This window comes from Orycteropus afer, unplaced genomic scaffold (genome assembly GCF_000298275.1).
Source record: "Orycteropus afer afer isolate SDZICR_OR568_19922 unplaced genomic scaffold, OryAfe1.0 scaffold00181, whole genome shotgun sequence".
NCBI classification, from domain to species: Eukaryota; Metazoa; Chordata; class Mammalia; order Tubulidentata; family Orycteropodidae; genus Orycteropus; species Orycteropus afer.
Genome location: NW_006921768.1, coordinates 5984192 through 6007401, shown reverse-complemented (window position 1 = coordinate 6007401; position 23210 = coordinate 5984192). Strand labels below are relative to the sequence as shown.

At 35.0% G+C, this 23210-nt stretch overlaps 1 protein-coding gene across 1 annotated transcript in view; it reads left to right on the top strand.

Annotated features, from left to right (window-relative positions):
- The window catches only part of CUNH8orf34 (chromosome unknown C8orf34 homolog), a 514153-nt gene extending 491475 nt beyond the window's left edge, over positions 1-22678 (top strand). The window contains 1 exon segment of the mRNA XM_007947356.1: positions 22517-22678. Coding sequence (XP_007945547.1) covers positions 22517-22678 — 162 coding nt within the window.
- Positions 22679-23210: the final 532 nt, after the last annotated feature.

Below are 23210 nucleotides of genomic sequence, written 5' to 3'. Positions count from 1 at the left end.
CATATAAGAAGACAGAAACTCAGAGAAGCTTAGTAACTGGATCAAGGCCCTTGCACTAAAAAACCAATTAGACCAGGAGTTGAACACTACCCAATTCCCCTTCTACTGCATCCTTGATATTTGTATTGCTTTTCATTCCTTTTTGAAAGTTTGTTTCTATTTGTTCAACATTTTCTTCCACTTCTCATAACTTGTGGCTATTGGTGCTACTTCTACTCCTAGGCTAATCGCCTAAGTCTAATCATTCTTGTACTTCAAATAAAAGAAACTATTAGCATGCTCTGAGACAAGTTTTTCAGCCAAAACACAAGCTGTTCTCTCAACCAATTCTTACATTGTGTAGTTTTCAAAGATTTCAGTAATGCAATGACAATGCAACACACTGCCATCGAGTCAGATACAACTCATAGTGACCCCTCCTTGGGTTTCTGAGGCGGTATCACTATGGAAGTAGATTGCCCCACCTTCCTTTCGAGGAGTGGCTGGTAGGTTTGAACTGCCAGCCTTCTGGTTTGCAGTCAAATGTCTTAGGCACTATGCCACCAGAGCGTCTGTGTAATGTTTATATTTCAGTACTCTTCATAATTTCTTTGAACATAATTTTGTTTGCCAAGTCCCCTCTAAAGTGTAGGTTATGCCACAACCGAATAACATTCCAAACAATGTTTCCACATGAAGGAACATAGTGGGATTTATGCTTGGTACAAATACTGTCTTTAGATTATAAATGAAGGTTGCATTAACTATTTTTTTAAAAAAACAACTTTCTGTCATTTATAAAATTCAGTGTCTCCATAATCTCATGATGATAAAGGTGTGTCATCATCATTTAGTTTGTGATAATCTATCATTCATCACTTTTTTGCTTTTTTTTTTTATCAGTTGTGAATTCCATTCCTCATGTCTAAAAGGATGTCATTACATTATTTTCCAAGCACTTTCTAAATCAAGAGATATCCTGTTCATAATATTTGGCTTACTTAATAATACTTAACAATGCAAAGAATAAAAGAATTTAGCTTAGTTTGGTCATACTTCTTCTGAATAACTTCACACTGCTTCTTAGAGATTTTTGCTTTCTGTCCACAGTGTCCACATGGTGCTTACCAAGAGCAAGAATTTGTTCTAAATCAATTTTACTTGTTTTCACTTCTGAGTCATTGGATTTAGAATTCTTGGAAATTTTCCAATGCTATTTAATGCCATATTAACCATTCAAATATTTCTGGAAATATGTGCTATATAAACATTACAGAGATAAATGAGTGAATAACTGACTCTAGACACAACAGTTTTTAGATGGTGACTATTTTTTATATGAAAAAGAAGCTATGACATTGAAAAATTAATTATATTTATATGATGACATTTTAAATGCAAATGACCTAAAGCATACTTCTGCAGTATTCTCTGGGATAATATTTTTGGTAAACAAGAAGAAAATTGTGGCTTTATCTAAATATTAATGGAGAGTTGGAACAAAACAAAACTTTTTTTTCTCTGTTACCATATGAAAAGCAAAATAATTCAAAGAAAATTTTGAGTCATATCTTTCAAAAATATAAACATCCCAGAAATGCTGAAAACCATTCAGATTAGTTTCAACACATGTTGTCTCTGTTTGCTAACTTTCCATGTCGAGTATTAGATATTACTAAGTTGGTAACAGACTTTTGGAAATTTTTTCCCCAGTGGCTTAACTTATGCTTGCAGTCTTTTTGTGAATATTAAATGAGGTAAAGGCAACACTTAGATTTAGGTCTTTATCCTTCCATAAATAAGCAAGTCATTCTTCTGGAATTTTCCTCTGCCCCTCCTCCTTCTACATTCTGGAATGCCTCTTGGCATATGTACAGCCTGTGCATATTAAGGGTGGATTTGTTAGGTAAATCCATTTATTAAAAATAGCAAGAAGAAAATACCAAGCAGCAGGCATTTGTTATGACCCTTAATCTTTATGAACATAATGAATACATTTTTTAGATCAATCATCCATAAAAACTTAATATCAGTGATTTTTTGAATCTTACAATTCCTTTAGCTTCTTTATTCTTCTAAAAAAATCAACTTTGTTTTGAAAATGTTAAACAAACATATGATCATAAAAGAAGGATGAAAAGATAATTAAGAAAGTCTTTCAATGTTCAGTATCTTAATAATATTTTCTTTTTCCCCTTGGAAATTTCTTACTTATTTTATTCATTGATCAATAATGACCACTTCATTATAAACTAACTCTCATTAGACTTTATGTAGCTGGCATAATTTCTTTCTTAAAGAAGAAGACAATTTGAAAGACGGACTCTTACATGGAAAGGTTTAGTAAAACTGAAAATAACAGATACTGGTAAGGATGCTGGGAAATTGGAACCCTTACCCAGTGCTAGTGAGAATGCAATATGGTACAGGCATTGTGAAAAACAGTGTGAGGGTTCATCAAAAAACTAAAAGTAGAACTACTATATGACACAGCAATTCTACTCCTAGGTATAAACCAAAAGACTTGGAAGTGGAGACTCAAATAGAGACTTGTACACCAATATTCATTGCAGCATTATTTATAATATCCAAAAATAGAAACAACCTAAATGCTCATCAACAGACAGAAAAATGGATAAGCAAAATCAGGTGCATACCCACAATGGGATACTACTTAGCCAGTAACAAAAAAAAAAAAAACCACCAAACTTACTGTAGGAGAAATGAAATCTTGATACATGCTACAATATGGATAGAGCTGGAAGACATGATGCTGAGTGAAATAAGTCAGTTATAAGAGGGCAAATATTGTATGACTTCATTTATATAAAAAGACAAGAAAAGGCAAATGTACAGAGAAGAAAGTTTATTAGTGGTTACCAGGGGCAGGAGGGAGGGAAAAAGGAGGGGATAACAGCGATGAAAACATCCCATTGATTAAGGGTAAGGTTGCATAGCTGGTTATTGCTATCAATAAGTTGTACACCTATGAAAAGTTAAATTGGCAAAAATTACGTGATAGATTTACAGAAAAAAAAAAAAGAGTAACTGATGAGTCTGCTTATGTATAACAAAAAGTCTCATGGGATTTAGTTTGGTTTTTTGTTTTGGAGATTTAGGATCATGATCTCATGGTTTCATGGGACAACTCAGTTAATTGGCCTAATAACATGTTTAGTGCTTCTCTTCTATCTCCTACTTCATTGTGTAGTGCCTGGGGTCTTAAAATCTTGCAAATGGTCATCCAAAGGAAAGCAATTTGTTCTGTTTCCTTGGAGCAACCAAAGAAGGAGCACCTGGAACAGAAGGAGGATATGGAATTAGTTGGTAATTGTCCCAATGAAGAATTGCCTCCTTTGCTGTGAGACCAGAACTTGGTTGTGTCTAGCTACCTTTATTGAACATTTTGATCAATAGAAGAATCCTGATCAAAAGGGGAGAAATGTAGGATAGAATTTCAAATTCTCATGGATTCCAGACTTCCTGGAGCTATAAAGTTTGGATGAACTCCAGAAACCATTGCCCTGAGATCATCTTTAAACCCTAAACCAAAAATGGCCCCTGAAATTTTCTTCAAATGGTAGTTTGAAGAGCCAAACAATGGTTTAGCTTAATTAGTGAAAAATGTCTGTCTTGAGCATTGTAGTCTTTTAAAAACTTTCTATATTGGATCAAATTGACAACAGCAACTTGAAAGATTAGATAGGAATTTTAAGGGGCAGTAAATTCATGTAAGTGGTGGGGGAAAAACCCAGAAGATGAGAATAGTTGTACAACTCAAAGAATGTAAACTTGTGCCACTTAATGGAACATGTAGAAACTGTTGAGTTGGTATATATTTTGCTGGGTATATTCTCAAAAACAGCAAAATAAATAAAATTTTTTAAAAACAAATATCCAGGCTTGCTAATGGTTGCAATGTTTTTAGGACATATATTTTTCTTTTTTTTTTTTTTCCTGAAGAGTTCTCTCTATTTGGGAAAATACGCAAAACTGACCAGACTACTATGAGTAATAGTAATAATGATATCACATATTTGTGTAGCACTTTAAAATTATTAAGCATTTTCATAAACTTTTATGAACACTTTCTGAATTTTGAAATTCTTATGGCCTACCACTGAGCCTTGATAACCCTCCTGTGAAGTAAGTAAATGGATAGTTTTTATACAAGCACATTGAGGTTTCAAAAGATCTTGTGATTTGTCCTGAGTCTCAGGTTAAAAAAAAAAAAAAATATTGCCCTTGAGTGGATTCAAACTCATAGTGACCCCACTTGTGTCAGAATAGACCTGTGTTTCATAGGATTGTCAGTCGCTGATTTTATGGAAGTAGACAATCAAGTCTTTCTTCTGAGGCTTCTGGGGGAACTTGAACTGCCCTCCATTTGGTTAGAAGCCAAGCACATTAACCATTTGTATCAGCCAGGACCAAGGTCACATATATGGTGGCACTGAAACTCATGTTTTTGGTACTAAAACTTGCTTTCATAAAACTTGTCAGAATCCATTCAATTATTATTTATTACTAAGTCACTGAAACCACTGATATATAAAAGATATAATATAAAAGTATTAAAAAAAAAATTAGGCCATTATCAATAGCCAATACCAAATATCAGTAGCCAATAGCCAATGCCATTATTCAGGAGATTAAGTGGGTGCCCCCCCCTTTCCAGAAATAAGCAGGACTTTGAGGAATTGGAAAGTAAGCAGGTAGATTGTTATGAAAGTAATGGATCAATAAGTTTGGAGCATAAGAGGCAAGTCTGTTTGATTCTTTCTCAATTGGAGGGATCTGAGAAAACGGCACTGTGATAAAAAGAAGATTCTTGAATTGGGAGTGTATTGAGAAAATTAAGAAGGAATTAAAAAACAAAAAACAATACATGTCTTAGAAAAAAAATTCCTTTTGTAAACATGATCAGAATGACTTAGGTAAATCTGGAATCATCTTAAAGAATCTACCTAACAGATTGGGGTAAACACTGATTACTTTTAAGTTCATTCAATATCATACTTTGTTAATCAGTAAATAAATAAGACAGCTTCTTATATGGTCCATCTGCACATTATTTTGTTACTAGGAAACTTGAAGAATATGAAGATATAGTGGTTCCTGCCCTTTGGTGGCTGATGGGTTGATGCTCAAGGGACAAGTGGTCTACTTTTTGTCACTCTTCTTGATTCTTTCTACTCCACCCACAAGTAATAAAGTTCGCACTTGATTTTCTGAAATTGGAATTGCCCACAGGTGCCACATGTTTGCAAGAACACTTTGATGTGAACTTATGAAAGCATGAACTTGAGTTAGATTTAAATTTAAATCTTTTTGGATAACAATATAATTGGAAAAAAATGAAGCTAGAGAAACACGCAAGTACATATCTCCACTAAATACAAATTTATCACTTAGCTTTGATAACAAACAAACAAACAGCAACAACAACAACAAAAATGGACCTAAAGCTTTCCAGCATAAAATATGGGAGAGGAAGAGTTTTTAGTGGACTTTTAGAGTATTTCTTTAACTACAAATTCTGATAACCCTGGTTTATACCTGTTTCTTTACAAATATTTTTTCTCTATATACATACCAGAGATTTGTCGTCTGTTAAATTACTCTCACAACTTGACATATCAATGTTTTCAACAACATATTTTCCAAATTATTTTCCATGTTCAAGTATAATTTTATGGTATGTAAATAATTGCACATATTTAAAGTGAGATCTCAATTGATGATGAAGCTATTCAGTCTTACAAACATGATGGGAAAAATGAAAGAATATTTTGACATTTTCAGATTTTTGAACTTATTGCTAATTCTTCATTAAAATTATTGTCAGGTACTACAAATTTAGTTTGATTAGGATATAAATAGGCTAAAGAGAAAGAAAAGCAATAAGGATAATATTTGTGTAGTGAAGTCAAAGCCCTGTGCCTCTGATATTGAACTCCGCAGATGTGCTGAAACTGACTATTGGTGTGTGAAGCACATTAGGTTAATACTGCAGTACTATGAACCAAAACCAAACTCACTGCCACCGAGTTGGTTCCAAATCATAGGGACCCCCCCCCCCATTGGATTTCCTAGGCTATAAATCTTTATGAAAGTACGTCGCCCCATTTCCCTTTTAAGGAGCAGCTTTGGAGTTTAAACCACTGACCTTCCGGTTAGCAGCCAGATCCCTTATCCATTATGCCACCAAACAAACAAACAAAACCCCACAGAAACAAACAAACTCACTGCTGTCCAGTAGGATCCAACTCACAGCCACCCCTCCTTGCATTTCCAAGGTGATATCATTACAGAAGTAGACTGTCCAATCTTCCTTCCGAGGAGTGGCTGGTGGGTTTGAACCGTCAGCTTTCTTTCTGGTTAGCAGTCAAATGCCTTAGGCACTACACCACCAGAGCTCCTACTACACCACCAGCACTCCTTATGTGAGATAGAAAAATATTAAGATCCTCACAAAAGGGGTTTTCCTTATGTGTTCATTTTCTTCAATAAAGAAAAATTATTGTACAGATTATATGAAATTATTAGATAAAAAATGCTTTCCTGCAGATGCTCAAACATTTGGAACTTCTTTTTACCTCTCAACCACATTAATTTAATCAATACTATTTTTTTTCTTTTTATAAAATGTGGTCACGTATAAAGTTGGAGTTTCAGGAATATGAAAAACCTGTAAAGATATTATATATTCCTGCCATAATGTTGACCTAAAATGATTTATTTTAAAAGAGCATTTGGAAATTTTTTTTGTAAGAACTATATTTGAAAGGATATCAACTGTTGGTTCATATTGAATGAACCATTAGAAACACCATACCATTTTCCACAGTGGTTCTATCATTTTACAGTGCTACCAGAATGTATAAAGATTCCAGTTTCTCTACACCCTTGCCAGTATTTGTTGTTTTCTGTTGTTTTTGAACTTTGCTATCAATGCTGGATTGAGATGATATCTCATTATTGTTTTGATTTGCATCTCTCTAATGACTGATGGTCATAAACATTTCTGTATGTGTTTGTTAGACATCTAAATGTCTTTGTTGGTAAAGTGTCTGTTCATGTCCTCTGCACATTTTGTAATTGGATTATTTTTCTTTTTGTTGTAGATGTGTTGAAGTTTTTTGTGCATTTTAGAGATTAGTCCCTTGTCTGATATGTCATTACCAGTAATTTTGTTCCCAGTTTACACATTGTCTTTTTACTCTTTTGGGGGAAGTCTTTTGATGAACATAAATGTTTCATTTTATGAGGTCCTAGTCACCTAGTTTGTCTTCTGCTGTTTGGGCATTTTTAGTAATGTTTGATAATGTATTCATGCTGTGTATTAGAGCCCCTAAGTTTGCCTCTATTTTTCTTTGATGATATTTATGGTTTTAAGTTTTATAGTTAGGTCTTTGATACATCTTGAGTTAGTTTTTGTATCTGGTAAGAGATATGGATTCTATCTCATTTTCTGCAAATGGATATCCAGTTTGGTTAGAAACATTTGTTACGAATGATCTCTTCTACATTTAATGAGTTTTGGCCCTTTGTCAAAGATCAGCTGTCCATGGGTTGATGGATTTACTTCTGGGTTGTCATTCTATTCCATTTGTCTGTGTGTCTAGCATTGTACCAATATCAGGCTATTTTGACTATAATAGGTCTTGAGAATTGGGAAGTATGAGCTCCTACTTTGTTTTTCTTTAATAGTGATTAAAGATGGTGATTTGTGTTTCCATCCTTTTAAAGAATGATGATATAATCTTCATTGGGATTGTGTTACATCTGTAAATGGCTTTGGGTAGTGTCTATTTTATAATGTTAATCTTCCTATCCACGAGGATGGTATATTCTTCCATTTATGTAGTTTTCTTTTAGTAGTGTTTTGTAGTTTTCTTTGTAAAGGTATTTTGTGTATTTGGTTAGATTTATTCCTAAGTACTTCATCCTTTGTGTAGCTATTGTAAATGGTATTGTTTTCTTGATTTGCTATTCAGAGTTCTCTTTGTTAGGGTAGACGAATATGACTGAGTTTTGTTCATATGTTGATCTTATACCCGGATACTTTGTGAAATCCTTCTATTGGTTACAGTAGTTTTCTTGTTGAGTCTCTAGGATTTTCTATGTATAGGATTGTATCATCTGCAGACAGAGATACTTTTACTTCTTCTTTGCCAATTTAGATCCCTTTTATTTCTGTTTATTGCCTTATTGCTCCAGCTAGGAATTCTAATTCAATATTGAATAGAAGTGGTGATAAAGGGCATTCTTGTCTGGTTCTCATTCACAAGGGGAATGTTTTCAATCTCTCCCCACTTAGAATAATGTTGGCCATTGGGTTTGTGTTGTTGTTGTTGTTGTCATTGTTATTTGCCATCGAGTCGGCCCCGACTCCTAGCGACCCCTCCTTGGGTTTCCGAGGCAGTTATCGCTACGGAAGTAGGATTGCCCAAACTTTCCTTCCAAGGAGTGGCTGCTGGGTTTGAACCGCCAGCCTCCTGGTTAGCAGTCAAGTGCCTTAGGCACTATGCTACCAGAGCTCCTTGGGTTTGTGTACATGCCCTTAATAATGTTGAGGGATTTCCCTTCTATTCCTATTTTGCTAAAGGTTTTTATTTATTTATTTTTTAAATCAAGAATTGGTGTTGGATTTTGTCTTTGATTTATGTAGTAGAGCCTGTTGATTGTTTTTCTAATTTTGAACCATGCTTGCATACTTGGTATGAATCCCAATTGGTCATGATGGATTTTTTGTTTTTGATATGTTATTGGATTATATTGGCTAATATTTTATTGGGAATTTTTGTGTCATTGTTCATGAGGGATATTGTCCTGCAATTTTCTTTTTTTAGTATTGCCTTTGCCTGCTTTTGATATCAGAGTTATGCTTGCTTCGTGGAAGGGGTTTGGTAGTATTTCATCCTTTTCCATGTCCTGGAACAGTTTGAGTAGTTTTGTTGTCAGCTCTTCCCTGAATGTTTGGTAGAATTTTCCAGCAAAGCTGTCTGAGCCAGGACTTTTTTTTGTTTTTCTTGTGAGTTTTGCTTATAACTTATTCAATTTTTTCTTTTGTGATAGGTCCATTTAAATCTTCTACTTCAGATTTTGTTAGTTTTGGTAGGTAGGATATTTCTAGAAATCTGTCCATTTCTTGTAGGTTTTCAAATTTGTCGGGGTTCAATTCTTTGTAATATTCTGTTATCATCCTTTTTGTTTCAGTAGGTTCTATTGTGACAGCACCTATTTAATTTCTTATTCATGTTGTTTACATCTTCTCCTTTCTTAATTTTGCCAGTGATTTGTCAATTTTATTAATCCTTTCAAAGAACTAACTTCTAGTCTTACTGATTATTTCTATTGTTTTTCTGTTTTCAATTTCATTTATTTATGTTTGAATCTTTATTATTTCCTTTTTTCTGGTGACTGTAGGCTTTTTTTTTTTTTAACTGTTCCTTGAAGACAGATCCATTAACACTAATTTGTTAGAGAAACAATCAGAAAAAAAAAAAAAAAAAAGAAGAAGAAGAAGGAGGAGAAAGCCTAAGAATTATATGTATACCATTAATAGCAGTAACTTTCATGGGATCAGAATTCCAGAACAGAAAGAGATGAAAAACGCACTAAGAAAATTTGTAAAGATTTGTTGGAAGACAACTTCCCTAATATCAAGACTAGAAGATAAGTGTTTTGGTTACTTTGTGCTGCTCTAGCAGAAATATATGACAAATGGGTAGCTTAAACAAAGAGGAGTTTATTCTTTTACAGTTTTGGAGCCTAGAAGTCCCAGTTCAAAGTGCTAGGCTCTAGGGGCTGGGTGAAAGCCCCTTGACCTTGGCCTTCAACTCTGCCTCTTGCTCCTAACCCACTGAAGCTGGAGGTTTTCTTCACTCAAGCAGCTGCTGGCTGCTGAGGCTGACAAACCCAAGGTCCACAAGGGAAAAAGCATAGTCCTGATATCACCAACCCACATGGCAGGCCATTGATTCGAGTCCATTAAGATTCCCAAGGTCAGCAGACAACTTGGGAGGCAGCTAAATGAAGACTTGGCTACATGCAGGGTCCAAGTGTGCCAAAAAGCTGGTAACCATTCCCAAAGCTTTCTCCTTATGTACTCGAAGGAGACCACAGCCTTAAAGCAGCTACTGAGTTGCTTGCGGCAGTTTCCATTGAATTGATTGCCAGTCTCATCATGGGGAACAACTGCAACCAGCTGCCCAGCCACACAGAACTAGGACCAGCCAAGTTGACACATAACCTTAACTACCACAATTCTGCACTTAAGAAGCTCAATGGACCCCAAATAGGATAGACCCCAAAAGAAAATCACCAAGACATATCATAATCAAACTTTCCCAAATCAAAGACAAAGAATCCTGAATGCAGCTCAGGAAAAATGAAAAGTCATCTACAAAGGAGAACCAGTAAGACTAAGCTCTGATGTTTTGACAGAAACCATGTAGGCAAGAAGGCCTTGGGATGACACATATAAAACCCTGAAATAAAAACAAAAATTACCAAGCAAGAATTACATATTCAGCCAAATTTTCTATCAAATATGAGGGTGAAAATAGGGCATTCCTAGATAACTAGAAATTAATGGAATTTGCAAAAACCAGACCAACCTTACAAGAAATGCTAACAGGAGTCCTTTGGACAGAGAACCAATAATGGCAGGCAATAACTGAAGATTAAGATACACAATAACATCACCTGGAAATCAACCCAGATATAGAAGTACTAAAAATAAAATAAATCCACAATGCTGAAAATAGAGAGCCAGTGATATCAATTTGTAAATGATGATAAATGCAAAACTGAAGGAGGGAATAAATGAAGTAGTTACTGAATTTCCAAAAGGAGAGGAAGTCAAGATGATATAAAGATAGTATGGACTGCTTTAAATATGGGAAGATAATAATAAATTACAAGGCAATCTCAAAGAAACCATCTCACCAAAATAAAAAGAAAGAAGAAAAATCATGAAGTCTCTGTAAACACTAAAATGATAGCAATGAAAGAAATAATAAGAAAGTTCATAAAATGAACTTAGGACTGAAAAATATACTGAACAAAGAAAACATCAACACCACAAAAACTAACAATAATAAACAACAAAATGGCAGTAGTAAATTCATATCTATCAACAATTACACTGAAGATAGAATAAATATACCAGTCAAAAGACATAGAGTAGCAGAATGTATAAGAAAATATGACCCATCGATGTGCTGTCTACAAGAGACACACTATTAGATACAGAGACAAAAATGAGCTAAAAATTGAAGGATGAAAAAATATATACCAAACAATTGGCAACCAAAACAGAGCAGGAGTGGCAATACTAATTTCTGGTAAAACAGACTTTAAGGCAAAAGAGACAAGGATTATGATTAAAGTGTCAGTTGAACAAGAGCTTATAACCATAATAAATATCCACATACCCAAGGAAAGAGCCCCACATACCTAAGTCACACTTTAACAGAATTAAAAAGAGAAGGAGATTAACTCCACAATGGTAGTAGGAGACTTTAATGCACCCCTTTTGATGAAGAACAGAATTAGAAAGAAATTTAACAAAGACACAGAAGATCTAAACAACACAATCAACCAAGCAGATCTTATAAATTTATACAGAACACTCCACTCAACAACCATACAATATATAGTCTTTTCCAGCGCACAAGGAACTTTTTTCAGAATATGTCAGGCCACAAAGTAAGCTTCAGTAAATTTAAATACATTGAAATACTACAAAACATCTTCTCAGATCACAATACTAAAAAATTATAAATCAACAACAGGAAGATCAAGGAAAAAAAAAATCAAATATATGGAAACTCAATAACACCCTGCTTTAAAACTACTGGGGAATAGAGGAAATAAAAAACGAAATAAAAAATCCCTTGAATCAAACAAGAATGAAGACACAACATACCAAAATTTTGGGGACACAGTAAAAGCAGTTCTCAGAGAGCATTTATAGCAACAAGTGCACACATCAAAAAAGAAGAAAGTTATGATAACTTCTCAGTCAGAGCCAACCACCCTGGAGACCAAGTTGCTGGGCCCATGAATCCAGGATCAAGCTCAGTGGGGATAACACACTACACAAAAACTTTGTTCTCCATCCTACTCTGCTGAGTAGCAAATGGCGTCTTAAAAGTTGGCAAGTGGTCATCTAAAATGCAACAATTAGTTTCTCTTCATCCAGAGAAAAGAAGTATGAAGAAAACCAAAGATGCATGGAAACAATTAGTTCAAGGGTCTAGTGGACCAGGTGAACCTCAGCCTACGTGACCCTGAGACCAGAAGAACAAGATGGTGCCCAGCTACCACTGTCAACCTCTTGGAAAGGAATCAGTGTAGGAAATCCTGGACAGAGCGGGAGAAAAATCTAGAACAAAACTCAAAATCACATAAAAGACAAGTCTTATTGGTCTGATAGGATAGGTGAAATCCCCAAGACTATGGCCCCTCATCACCCTTTGGGCCTGGAATTGAACTCACTCCTGTGGCTTCTAGCCAAACAACAGACAGTCATATAAGGTGAACATTTACACCAGGTAGGTACATCCTTAGAACAATCAACCCTGGGAGATCAGAAGGGTACTATTGGCACAGGGAGATAGCTCAGAGGGCAGGAATGTGTAGGAAAGAAGGACACAAGGAAAAGGTGACCAGAGAGATGAAGTGAGAAGAGAGCTGTTACATTATGGGGATTGCAGTCAATGTCATGAAACAAAATGTGTATGAACTGTTGTATGGAAAATGAAATTGCTCTGTAAACTTTCACCCAAGCCACAATTAAATAATGATAATAAAAGAAGAAGAAAGAACCAAAATCAATACCTTAATCCAACATCTCCAACAATTAGTAAAAGACCAGCAAAGGAAGCTTGCAAAATATTTTTAAACTGCAATTCTGGCAGAATTTCCTACTATCTTTGTTATTGTTTTCTTAATTCCAAGCATTTTTTTCCTATTATAAGTAAAATAGTATTATAGTAAAAATGTATGATACTATCTTATAAAGATAACAAATTTTCAAATTTTACTATATTTTTTTAATTTTTTTATCTGTTAATATATTATATAATTATCAAAATTTTGGACTACACTTCATAAAAAATGTTACATTCTTAGTTTCATTTTATGTAGCATAATGGATATATTCTCACATAAAATTCTTTATAAGCTTAATTTTAAGGATTCCTAATTTTTGGAGTCTTTTTTAATATCTGTTAAACCAAATATTCTCTTAGTATTCATCTTTTTAAAATTTAGTGTTAGACTATAATCTAGAAGTGTCATATTTCAATTAATGTTACATTTTTAGTTCAAGTCTTCCAACTAGTTTGTCCCAGTCTATGGATGGCTGGGTGTGCCACCAGGGGAACAGGTGTGCTGAGACCAGGCAACTGGATAGTGCTCATTCTGGTGCCAACAGGCTATTCGAGATCCCATAGAGAATAGTAGTATTCCCTATCTTGGTTTTGATATGAGAAGGGATGGAAATTAAAAATTTTTGTTATTTCTAATATTTTTATATTTATAGTTATGTTTATAAATAATGTCTTGGAGAACAGTTTTGTCCAGAAATTATTGTTAGTGTTCCAGTTATTTCCTCATGCTAGTTTCCTGAAAGAAACAAAGTGTATAAACTTCTTTAAAGCTCTAGATGCATACTAGGAAAAGTCCATTTACCACTTTTACTAGAAGCCTCCTATACTTTTAGCAGAATTATGCATTATCTTAAAATGTATAAACAAACAAAAAACTCACAGAATCAACTTTTTTTGATAATTGTAAAATAAATTTTTTGGTTCTTAAAGTTATATTTTTATATTTAGGGTTAAATGTCTGATTACTTTTGAGTAGTTTTCTTTTGAGTAGTTTTTACACATACTTTTTAGGCCTGTTTATAAGTCTTTTTATGGATTGTTTATTCTTTGCTGTTGGTTATCTTTTAGAGAGGAGTTTGTTTTCCTATTGATTTACATTCACTTAAAATCATAACTTGTTCCATATCATATTTTTGACATCTATTTTTAACTTTTCATTTGCCTTTCAATGTTGTTTCCACTTACATGCTTTAATAAATTTTGAGTTTGTTTTGGTGATTATTGTGAGGAAAGGAATACATTCAGCCTATTTTCTTATGAAATTTGTGTATCACAATCCATCACTATCTTATTAATTTTAACATTTTTATGATTTATTTATTACTATGCATAATAATGTAACAACTAACATTTCTTGAATTCTTAACTTTTGCCAGATACTTTGCAAACATTATCCCTCTGTTTTGCCAACAAATCTTAATTATCCTCAATTTATAGGTGGGGAAGCTAAGACTTAGGGAGGTGAAATCATTTGCCTTAGGTCCCTAGTTTGTAAGTCAGGGAGCCAAGGTTTGTTTACTCCCCAGGCATTCCAACTCTAGGCCTTATTCATTGACTCTTCTACTATCTAGGCAGTGGAGGGTTAACCTTTGTTGACTTGGTTGGTATTTCTGTTTTAGTTATTATAGCTTTACATCTTTTTTTTTTTTTGTTCCCCTTTTGTAAAATCAAAGACTGTTACTGTCATACAATAACTAGCTATTCTTTATCACTATCCTAAAATGTTGTTGTTGTTGTTTGCCGTCGAGTCGGCCCCGACTCATAGCGACCCCTCCTTGGGTTTCCCAGGCAGTATCACTATGGAAGTAGGACTGCCCAACCTTCCTAAAATAGGACTTCTTATATGAAATTTTTATATACAGTTAGGATTTTGATCTTTCTAGACAAGCTTGGTGAATTATTTGTCAGAATGCAGGAACCCATGCATCACTTTCTGCGTATAATTTAGTTTGCTTCTATAAAACCAAAACCAAACCCACTGCCGTGGGGTCTATTGCAACTCATAGTGACCCTATAGAACAGAGTAGAACTCCCCATAAGGTTTCCAAGGCTGTAAATCTTTATGGAAGCAGAATGCCTTATTTTTTTCTTGTGGAGCAGCTGGTAGGTTTGAAGTGCCAAACTTCTGATTAACAGCCAAATGCTTTAACCACATTTTATCTAGTGATTTTTGGGAAGTTTCTGAAACAAAGCTTAAGAGTCACATGAATCTCATAAATTAAAGACAGAATTGAAATTTAAATTCAGTTATTTAGGTCCATATATTGGGAAATCTTGATTCATAAATAACAAAATTTCTTAGGAAAAAGGGGAAAAAATTATTTGTTAGTAACTATCTTTCCATGATAACACAGCTAGCAAGAGTTATTCATATTTCCTCATAATGGTGAATCAGATGTCTGTATTTATTTTATTGAAATCTGAATTTCTGGAACTTATCATTTTCTTAAGTTTCATTAATGCTCTTTTTCAAAAAGTTTATTCAAAAGTATTCACATTCTATCAATAAGAAAGCAGACATTCTGTAGAAGGCACATGAATTTTCACCTGGAAATACCACTTTATCAAGGAAGAAACATAAAGGGTTTATCATCTGAAGTGATATAAACTTCAAATAATGTCAAGAATAAGTAACAAAGAATTAGCAGACACCTTTACTGGGAGGCCACCAAAGTAGAGAAATAGTCATGTTAGAATCTACTCTTCAAGAAGGAGGAGAGAAGCATATTCCAGCCTGGGGGACTTGCAGCCAAAGATAGAAAATGAGGGCCAGCAGTACTCAGACTTTGGAAGTGCAAATCATTGAACTCTTCCAGGGATGCCTTTTTCCTGCACTTGTCATTTCCTGGGCTATGCCACCCGAGGCCAAGTCATTGATTAACTTGGGAGAAACTAATGCTTTGGTGAATTTGCCTCACTGAATTCCATTTCTAGTGGATGGTAAGTAGGATGAACACTCCTGGACTGATTTTGCTTTCAGTCTTTTCTTTGCTCAACATGTCTTCCAACTCCAATCCTATTCTTTTCATCCTTTTCTTCCAGCCAACTACTCCTACCTCAGCAGCATCGTCTTATGGTATCTCCTAGTCACATAGCCCAGGAAACGGTAACCATCCTAACTCCCTCCTTCTGCTTCAAACTCCAATCATGGCGGTCACAGTCACCATCTTACCATCTCTACGCCATTCTCTTTGACTGATTTGTTCACATGAGTGTCCAGCCAAGGGATTCTCGTCAGGGGATGTTGTAGTATGAGGCCATCTAGGGGACCAGGCCCTCCTTCTCGAGATTCCCTACTATCCATATTAATAGAAGTGTGTAAGGGGAAACATAATTGGAAAAGACTAGCAACTCTCTTGAGAGCAGGGATCCCTTGAAAGAGAGAGTTACTGTGAAATACTTTCATTTTACCTATATTAGCTTATTTAAAATTTTACAAAAACTCTGTGAGGTAACTTGGCATATCTCCATTTATATATGGAGAAACCAAGCTTTAGAGAAGGTAAGTAAATACAAGTAATGGTGGAGTGTGGTTGGAACCCAAGTTTGTTGCATTCCAGTGGGAGGGTCACCACTCTGTGGACTGCTAGCATTCAAACGGTCAGTTTTCCAACTGTTCGTGGAGACCTAGGAATACACAATTATTCTTCAGGGAGCATCGTCCCAGGCCTCTCTTCCGTTTCATCCAGAGCAGTTCCATTGTTATCTGTCTCATGCATAAGGTTCGGAGGTAAGATTTTTTTTAACATAGTAATAGTCTTGTTATAAATTTGAAAAGGATTGTACTAATTATTCTGAAAAATTGAATACTTTCTCTACTTTTTATGGAGAATTAACATGAACACATAGCTCTCTGTTCCTTTCTGTTTATCAAACACTTTTTAGAAATCATGTTTATGTTAGGCAAGTGACAATTACGTTTATCTAATTATACTAAACAAAGGTCACTACACCTTTTCAAGACTGTAAAAATTAGGTATCAGAGGTCACAGTTATAATTTCATGTTCTTTAAATTATTTCTAAGTATGTCTGATACATTCAGTACTTAAAGATTTAGGTAAATACTTGCCTGCATTCTTTAATTACTCCTCAACTGGAGATATAGGTAACTGAGACATACATAGCATTGTTAATATTATAAGTTATGGAAAAAAGAGAATTTTCAGAAAGTCACAAATGTCTTAATTACCTACTGCTGCCATAATAAAAACACTAAAAATGGGTGGCTTTAAAGAACAGAAATTTATTTTCTCACAGTTGTCAAAGCTAAAAGTCCAAGTTAGGCTTTCAGCCATGTTGATGCCTTCTCTGGACCTCTCTGCTAGTTTCTGGTGACTGCCGGAAATCCTTGTTGCTCCTTGGCATCTGTTGTCCACTATGTGTGTTTCTGTGTCTATTCTGCTCTTTTTGTGACTCCGAAGTGATTAGGTTTATAACCTACACTTCTGGGTTATGAACTAATTAACCTAACAAAGAAAACCCTATTTTCAAACAGGATTACATCCACAGCTATAGAGGCCAGGACTTCAGTACAAAGTTTTTGGAGGGATACAATTCAATCCATAATATTGAGGAAGTTGTTTCTTCTGTTATGGTTGTTTATTTAAAAAACTAAGGAATCAACCACAGCCAATACTATCATTTTCAATTTTAATGAACATTACATATTATTACTCCTGATCTACATTTTAAGGACACTAAATTTCTACTTCTTTCTATTTTTGTGAGACTGCTTTGAGCAGGGAGCTCTGGTGGTGTAGTGCCTAAGGCATTTGACTGCTAACCAGAGGCTGACAGTTCAACCCCCCCAGCCACTCTTCAGAAGGAAGACTGGGCAATCTATTTCCATAGAGATACCGCCTCAGAAACCCAAGAAGGGGTTGCTACGAGTTGGAGCTGACTCTATGGCAGTGAATTAGTTAGTAGATAATTGTTGTTTGTTGTTGTTTGCCGTGGAGTCGGCCCGACTCATAGCGACCCCTCCTTGGGTTTCCGAGGCAGTATCACTACGGAGGTAGGATTGCCCAACCTTCCTTCCGAGGAGTGCCTGGTGGGTACTCCTAGTAGATAGCTCCTAGTAGATAGTTAGCCAGCCCTATTGTTTATATGCTGTTGTGGAAGGCTGATTCTACTGAGTAGAGTTAGTTCATGACCTTAGTTCAACAACACCTCTGTAACATTTCGGAAAGTCTCCTTATTCCACTGTTGACTAGTTTCTGGGCAACGGAAGACTGATAGTCTTCATTTCTTAGAACAGTGAATTTCCATAGAGTTGTTTATATAAAAGGAAAGAAAAAGAAAAGTCATCTTTTGTATACTGGAAATTTAAATGTGATGCATTCATTTTATTTATTTATTTTAAGTCTTTGTATAACAATGATGTGCAAATGTCAAACATAGTCGGCTTTTGATGTGTTTGTGCTGTTAGTAAAATAGAGTATAATAAGGCAAATTTTGTCTTTACTCTTCTCTATGGCTGGTTTTATACAAATCAATGACTGACATTGATATGTGAATTTCAGTTTATAAAACACTTTTACTGTTTCAACAACTATTGTTGTATCCTCATTTTAAAAATTTGACAGGAAGCTCAGAGAAAAGAGATCGCCCCAAATGACATAGAACTAGAATTCCTGTGTGCTTGTTCTGAGTGCCTCTCTGAATTTTAGCACTGTGCAAAAAAGAATTGGAAACCAAAACCTTATTATTGAAGAAGGCAGATGACACTGGAAAGCGATTCTACTGTTGGAGTCCTCAGTGTTTTACAAAATTCACATTGTGCTTCATTCCAGTGGATCCATGGGTAAACTGAAGCAATGACTATAATTTATCCCATATCGTAATATGATGGTTCCTAGCTCAATATATACTTACCATCTAGGCTGATTTCAAACGTTCTGGCTTATGGCCAGGAAGCATATAGAGCTTGTAATTTCAATTACATGGTATTTCAAGCAGAATGATGTCCTAATATTGAAAGGAAGGATTAGAGATAGCTGCCAGGACAGCAACAATATTCAGAGGAGGATTATTATTTTTAGATTACTTGAAGGACCAAGCAGACCAGCTTACCCCGTGCTTGAACACACCACAAAGGCTAAAGGGCTTAATACTCCGTGAGCCTTAATAGAAAAATGTACGTTGTGTGAAGTGGTTTTATACAGGGACTCAATAGAAAGTTAAAGCTCTTGAACACCACATTGTATTGAGGGGTTAGAGGTTTAAATTACAATCACCCTTTAAGCTCTGGGTCAGAATTTATTTTGAAGTATGGATTTGCCAATAGTTTTTAGAAAAACATGAACTTACTTGGAGAAGTATTTGGCCATGCTAAAACAAACAAATGAAACACTAGAAAGAAATAAAAATGCCTCTAAATTTGAAAGGATATAATACAGAGGTTAGAAGAGAGGTTGAAATTATTTTGTTATGGCATTGGTTCCTGAAATTATTAGTAGATGTTATATTGAATTGAGATTTACAAAATGTAAAATACTCATATGTGTGAGTTCTAATCAAATTAATTATATTTCCAGTAAATTTTTAAAAATCTCTCTCAGACAAGTTCAGATATACACCCACAGTGCTATTGCAGTGAACTTTTTCTCAATTATACAATGAAAGTGTAAGATTCTAGGTTTCAATTTAATTTTAGTCCCAACATCTTCAAGTCCAAGGAGCTCAAAATATAGGGAGAATCCTAATAGAAATTCCATTCCTCTATGGATAATAATATCTGTGTTAAGTAATCTTCCAACCTTTCTTCATCTTCTCCAAGTTAAATGCACACATACACACAGACACTAAGACTTCAAGAGGAAGAATATGTTCCTGGCACTTGACTGTTAACTGGAAGGTCAGTGGTTCAAACCCACTAGCCGCTCCATGGAAGGAAGACCAGGCAATCTACTTCCACAAAGATTTACAGTGTTGGAAGCCCAATAGGAGTCACTGTGAGTTGGAAATGACTCGATGGTGAACTAGCTGGGAACTTCTTTGTTACTTAGCATAATCAAAATTTGATCCATTTACCTTCTACCATTTGTGCTGATGTCCTACTAAATTCAATTTCCCTCTGTTTCAATGTTATGAACAAGCAACTCCCTAATGCTTTTCTAACTGTTCCGCTGGCAATGTTTATACCTGTAAGTTTACTACTTACCACCTAGATCTTTCACTTTCTTTGGCCTGACTGTCCTAAGTAAAATATTGAAGAAGTAAACAGACCTCTGGGAGCTGTAGATGCCATCTTTTTTCAACTTAGCATATCATATTGGTAGCTTGAAATGAACCCCATGGGAGAATTTTTACCATAGTAATCAGCACATGCTACAAATAAGAGCCTCAATTCTTCTGTGGTGAGCCGGTTGGTCAACTTTTATCAGGAAACTTATTGCTATTGAGTATCCGGGTGAGAAATATAGTTAATGATGCTATAAAAAATGAAAGGTCACTTCTCTGGGGAGATTACCAGCAAACTTTGTTGGGGTGTGCTCAACTGAGACTGTCTCCAGGGGCAGGTCCCTTATAAGCAAGGTAAACACAGGCTTCTTTGTGCTTGCTTACTAAATCGGTAGTGAAGCGTTGACAGCCATATCAAGAAGAATCTTTGATGTAAGGAAAATGTAAAATTGTTCACTACAGAATAGTAAGTAAGCACAATAAGCCTGTGCTTACCTTGTTTATTGGGTAATCTGTCACTGCCTGCCTCTCAGGAATTTGTAGCCCTATAGACCTTTCCACAGAATTGTGTATATAATGTGTGATTCAGACTTTCCAAATTTAATCAAAGTAGTAAAATTTTCTCTCATTCTCACATAAAATATGTGTAGGATATCACATTTTATCGAGCAGAGACAGACTGGTTGTGATGGAAAATGTTTCTTAATCTTAAATTTATGTGGTATCTTTAAACCAGCATTTCTCTTTTGTAAACTCTTGAATTGGGTTTTTCTTAACTATTGGGAAATTGTCCATACATTCATAAGGATTTCTTATTGAAAATAGTATGGATTAAATTTCCCACCAATCCACCAAAGAATGTTAATTTTTTAAAATGATAGACAATATCTTGTGAAACTTAGTACCTCCACATGTGATTTTGTTCTTGAAGGAACTGTCTAAAAGAAAATGACATATAGTGTATTTTGTGGTTGCAGCACTGTAATATTGAAAACATGTTCTCTTAGGTAACAAGTGATCATTATTTTGTATTAAATGAGCACACTTGCATCACATAAATGTACTAGTGAACACCAAATATCAAATTGAATACACTATTTGAATATGTGTTCTGCTTTGACAGTTATTTATTAAAGTTTAAATATGATCCCTCCTAACACACATGTCATTTCAAAGTTTTATAGAAAAGTGGAAACTGAAAGACATCCTGAATTTCTTAGGAAGATGCAAAAAAAGTATGATAAAGACAGTAAACATAATGTAGGTTTAGAGATAGAAGAGTTTCTGGGAGTTTCAAGGGAGGATTGAACTCGATCTTTGTGCTGCAGAAGTAATTTTTGATAATTTATTAAACTCCTTGACAGTATCTCTTTCTATCTCTGCAATGTAAAAGTCTAAGGAAAACAGGAAAGTAAGAGACTAAGGTACATTTTGTCTGACCCTTCTTCGGAAATTTGATGATATAGTTTACATATGACTGAGATAAGCTCTGTCCTACAAATTATGTTTTCAAAACCTTTTTTTCCCCTCCTTAGGAATGTGGTTTCTGACATGATAAAAAGAATTCTGATGTGTGAATAATATTCTCCATATTGTTGAAATTAACAAATAACTTTGATCTGTCATGCATAGCCCCTATGTGACATTTCTTAGTGTGTGTTCTTTTCCTGGCCAGGGGCAGAGCCAGAGTCAGAGTTGCCAAGGACTTTCTGTGGCTTCTGGAGAGAGCGCCAGTCATTCTCAAGTCAAGAGCAACAGCTCTGAAAATGAGACTCCTACATTCTGTGCAAATTCCGTTCCTCTCTGGGGTTGATGTCTAGCATTTGGTTACCATGTTCTTTCAAGTAACTTTGTGTATGCATTAACTGAAAAACGAAAAAGAAAAAAAAAAAAAAATCTCTATCCTTCTCTCTCTCTCCTCAAGTGCCAGTTTAAACAAACTGAGTAAGACATACAGAGCTACATTGGTTACATTATTACAGTATAAACAATCAAACCAATCAAACCAAACTCACTGCCATGAGTTCTGAATCATAGTGACCCCTCCTAGGGTTTCCGAGGCAGTATCTCTATGGAAGTAGATTGCCCAACCTTCCTTCCAAGGAGTGGCTGGTGGGTTTGTATCACCAGCCTTCTGGTTAGCAGTCAAGTGCCTTAGGCACTACGCTACCAGAGCTCCTTTGGTCACATTATGATAGGGGAACAAAAACAAAACTAATGAATTGGTGACATATTATTGATGTTAGAAATCGAAAAATACATCCTGAAAGTGTCACTTTTATATATTTTCTAAAGATTTGTTAAATTTCTAATTTAGTTTGTTACCCTAGTTCAAAGTGGAGGGAAAAAAAAAAGCAAACAATACCTGCTTCCAGGAGTGAAGTCGACAAGAATGTTCCTTCATGACTACTTTATTTTAAGATGTAACATTCCTTTTCTGTGTAACCAGGGTTTTAAGATTCTGGAACGAAATACTAAACAGCAGGTGAAGGCTACAACCTGGAGGCCAAAAAAGACGTTAAATAAACTTAAATCATCCAAATTACCCTGGGACTTGAGAATACATCTAGAGACCGGAAAAGAATTCCTAAGTCTCTTGTGGTCACAGTGAATAAATGTTGGCACTAACTGGAGTTATATCATTTGCATGGAGAACTTCGGAGATTTTTTTTAAGAAAAATGAAAAGCCTGCTCTAATAGCCTCTGCCTTAGAAATTCTACTTTATGAAACTTTTTAAGTAACACGGACATCATAGTTAACCAATCATGGAAAAATACACTTAGCAACATTTATATAAAATATCAACTCTGCATGAAAAGCCAAGGCAGAACACAGATTTCTCAAGAAAACTGTATTTCAGGTGCCTATATAATTTGGCTAGTTGTAGAACATTAGAACTTTTCTTTAATGACCACTTAACCTTCAATTATTAAATATCATGTTAACATTTTTTTCTTTATTCAAAATCTGCTTGGATAAATTTAGCTTTATGCCTGGACCAATAAAACTGAGCTATCAAGCACAATTGGAACACTTTTTTTAAAAAAATGCTTGTTGTTGTTGTTGTTGTTATGTGCCGTCGAGTCGGCCCCGACTCATAGCGACCCCTCCTTGGGTTTCCGAGGCAGTTATCACTACGGAA